Here is a 3,360-nt window from a genome sequence, read left to right as displayed (position 1 = left end):
ACACACACACACACACACACACACACACACACACACACACACACACACACACACACACAAAACAATAAAATTATAAAAATGACTGAAAATATATAAATATAATAAAAAGAAGTATCGTATATAAAATAGATACATATCTCAAAAATATTATGTAAATTTATATTTAAGAAAATTTGTTTATTTAAAAAAAAATTATTCCGCTAAATATTTTCGCTGGCATTAATTTTATTTATAATATTGATTTTTTATCAATAAACTATTATACTTATGCTGTAAACTCTATTATACTTATACTATTATTATATAAAATTTTTTACAAAAATTTAGTTTTTACATAGTACAGAAATACATATCATAAATTTAAATAATTTTACAAATAAAATTAATGTATTTTTAGTTGCAAAATACATGTAACACAAGTGAGCAACAGGTTGTTGTTAATCATCGAGAGATTTGTCAAACAAATCCACAGTCTGAAAGCTTACTGACTCGACGAATCGCATCTCCCGAAAGAAAAGCGCATCGTCCTTTCGTGCCAAATATTCCCCAAGGAGCAATAGCTTACGATCGATCACTTCGAAACTCTGCGATAATTAATCAGCCGATAATTACACAAATCCCTTCGACACCAGTCGCGATGCCACAAATACAAGGATCTTTGACCGATTCGCACATAGTTGTCGACCAAAATCTTAATGAACCTTCAGCGCCTGACAATCAGTGCCAGAAACAATTGGTCAATGACCGAAATGCAATCAACAACAAACAAATGTTCATGCAGCAACAAAAGCAAGCATCAATCGAGCAAAATACGAGTGTGCCACTGAATGATCAGACAACGGATAACTGTCAAAATCTTTATCATGCTCAGTTTCATGCTCCATTTCAACGGAATCTACACCAGATCAATCAGCAAACACAGCAGAGCTATCGTCAACAAATGTTACCGCAAGGACTCGATCAAATGCAATCAATATCCAACCAGCAACAACATATACGCAATAATTCAGTAACGCACTGCGGTTATTACAATCAACAATTGCCTATCGCGCCAGTCTTTGGACAAGGAATGACGTCTCCGCAAGACATGATAACGAATCGAATGAGATCAATGCAACATAATTTATCCATCCATCAACAGAATTTTGGATATCCTGTTAGCTTTCAACCTACCTGGCAACAAAATCATAAATGGATACAAATAACGAATCAAAATCAACAACATTTGCAGCCACCATCACAATGGCAGTATTATTATCAAACACGCGATACCAACTTCAATCAGAAAAATTCTGGGAATCAAGATCAATCTAATCTATCACAGAATCAGGCAAATCCTAAACCTGATCAATCATCTACGGAAATTCCACGAGAAGAAAAGAAGATATTGCAATTTACGTCTGATATGATTCGCGATCAGGAATTGTTAGTTTCTACCATGAGGCAGCAAGGTATATCTGAAGAAGTAATGCGCCGTCAATTTGCAGCGTTACTGAATGAGCAAAAAAGACATCTAGCTTACATTGCGCAGTTTCAACGAAAAACAGATATTCCGGAGGAAATCAAGAGGGCTCGACTCGTGCGAAGAAGGGTAGACAAGGATGAGAAACCGGAATGGATGATGCACATTACGCCACCGCGTATATCATACAACGATATTGAAAGAATGAAAACACAACAAAAATCTTTGAACGAATATCCGATGGACGATAAATCGCCGGAAAATATGAGTAAAATAGTGGCTGATCAACAAAAAAATTGTAATCAATCAAAAAAAGAGGAAATAGAAAAATGCAGTCAAGAGTTGCCTCAGCAAATGTATAGTCAGGTCAATCCTTATCAGTTATGGCAAACAACTAATTGGCCACATAAAAATGATCATCAAATATCATGCAGTCATACCATTGGTTCATATGATCATCAGCAAAATGCATCGAACAATGTATGCCGTCCATTAAATCCGACTATTAAATATGCACAATATCCATACAATATGCGTTATAATCCATATTTTCCGCATTCTGAACCACAAGAAGTTTGGTTCAAAGAACATAATCTGAATTCATTAAATCCGATTGATAATCAAAAAACTTCAATGGAACCCGCGTACTATTATCAACAAAGCATGAGACCTGCCGAAACTTCCAGTTTGCTTAAAATGCGAGTGTACAAGGAAATAATCTGTCCTCAGAAACGCAATAATGGCTTGCAAGATCCAGATAGTATTCAGAAGATGCTGGAAACGCTGAAGGATTCTAGAAGTAGGAAGGGTCTCGAATACCTCGCCAATTTGGCTAAAAAGAAACCTATCGTCAAACTGAACGGGATTCAGGATTCCCACGAGATTCTGGAAGATATGCAACAGCGACCGTCGACAGAAACCCGCTTGCAATCTCAGAAAAAAATATTAGCAAACGGTTTGGAGAATGATAGGAATCCAAACAATCCACCGTTACGTGTCCTGCGACCTAAAAGAGCTGATGAACTTTTAATGATGGAGTACCCGCGGCAAAAGCAAAACATTAGAAATTGTTACAGTATGCAGGCAGAAAAGGAAAACGGTATGATGGAGATTTCGCAAAACCAAGGTGCATTTTCCCACGCACACAATGAATCAATCTCTTACGATCGACAGAACAAATCTATGATGCAAGAATGCCACAACAATAACATAATCCTCCAATACAAAGGAAATGCTCCACCTCGGCATTATCATCAGATGCAGCAATACTATCTCAATGGACAAAACCTGCAGAGTCACAACGGCGGTCAGGGTGACGTTGCATGTATGCAACGGCCAAATGCACCCGACGCGATGAGAATCGATCGCGCTGGCGGTGATACCGGTGAGAAACCGAACGCTGAAGATGCAAAAAGAATGGATAGTGTGCAGGCGATGCAGGGAATGAATGCTTACGGTCAACCGGAAATCCATGAGACAAGGACCATCGGAGATATCACGTATCTTGCCAGGAAACCCGAATGTGCCCTTAACAATCATGTTGTTTCATCAGATAAATTAATCGCGAATGCACACGTGCTCACCAAAAATATTTTAAGAACTATTTAAATTTTCATTTCACTTAATCTATTTTGCACGATTAAGTTTAATCTCCAATCTTTTGTGTTAGAAATTTATTAAATAATTAATATATTCTGATTGAAAGAAATGCATATGAATATGAAATATATGTATATATATATATATATGTATATATATATATATATATATATATATATATATATGTGTGTGTGTAGTGTGTGTGTGTGTGTGTGTGTGTGTGTGTGTGTGTAGTGTAGTGTGTGTGTGTGTGTGTGTGTGTGTGTGTGTGTGTGTGGTCGCGCGCGCGCGCGTCGACG

General features: G+C 37.1%; 1 protein-coding gene across 1 annotated transcript in view; it reads left to right on the top strand.

Moving 5' to 3' along the window:
• Positions 1–3,070, top strand: part of LOC105617871 — a 4,592-nt gene extending 1,522 nt beyond the window's left edge. Inside the window, exons 3-4 of the mRNA XM_012199415.1 lie at positions 398–1,730; positions 1,779–3,070. Of these exons, the coding sequence (XP_012054805.1) occupies positions 398–1,730; positions 1,779–3,070 (2,625 nt within the window). The remainder of the gene's footprint in view (positions 1–397; positions 1,731–1,778) is intronic.
• The last annotated feature ends 290 nt before the right edge of the window (positions 3,071–3,360 follow it).

Source organism: Atta cephalotes (genome assembly GCF_000143395.1).
Source record: "Atta cephalotes unplaced genomic scaffold scaffold00014, whole genome shotgun sequence".
In the NCBI taxonomy this organism is placed as follows: Eukaryota; Metazoa; Arthropoda; class Insecta; order Hymenoptera; family Formicidae; genus Atta; species Atta cephalotes.
This window is presented reverse-complemented; position numbering and strand designations above follow the sequence as displayed.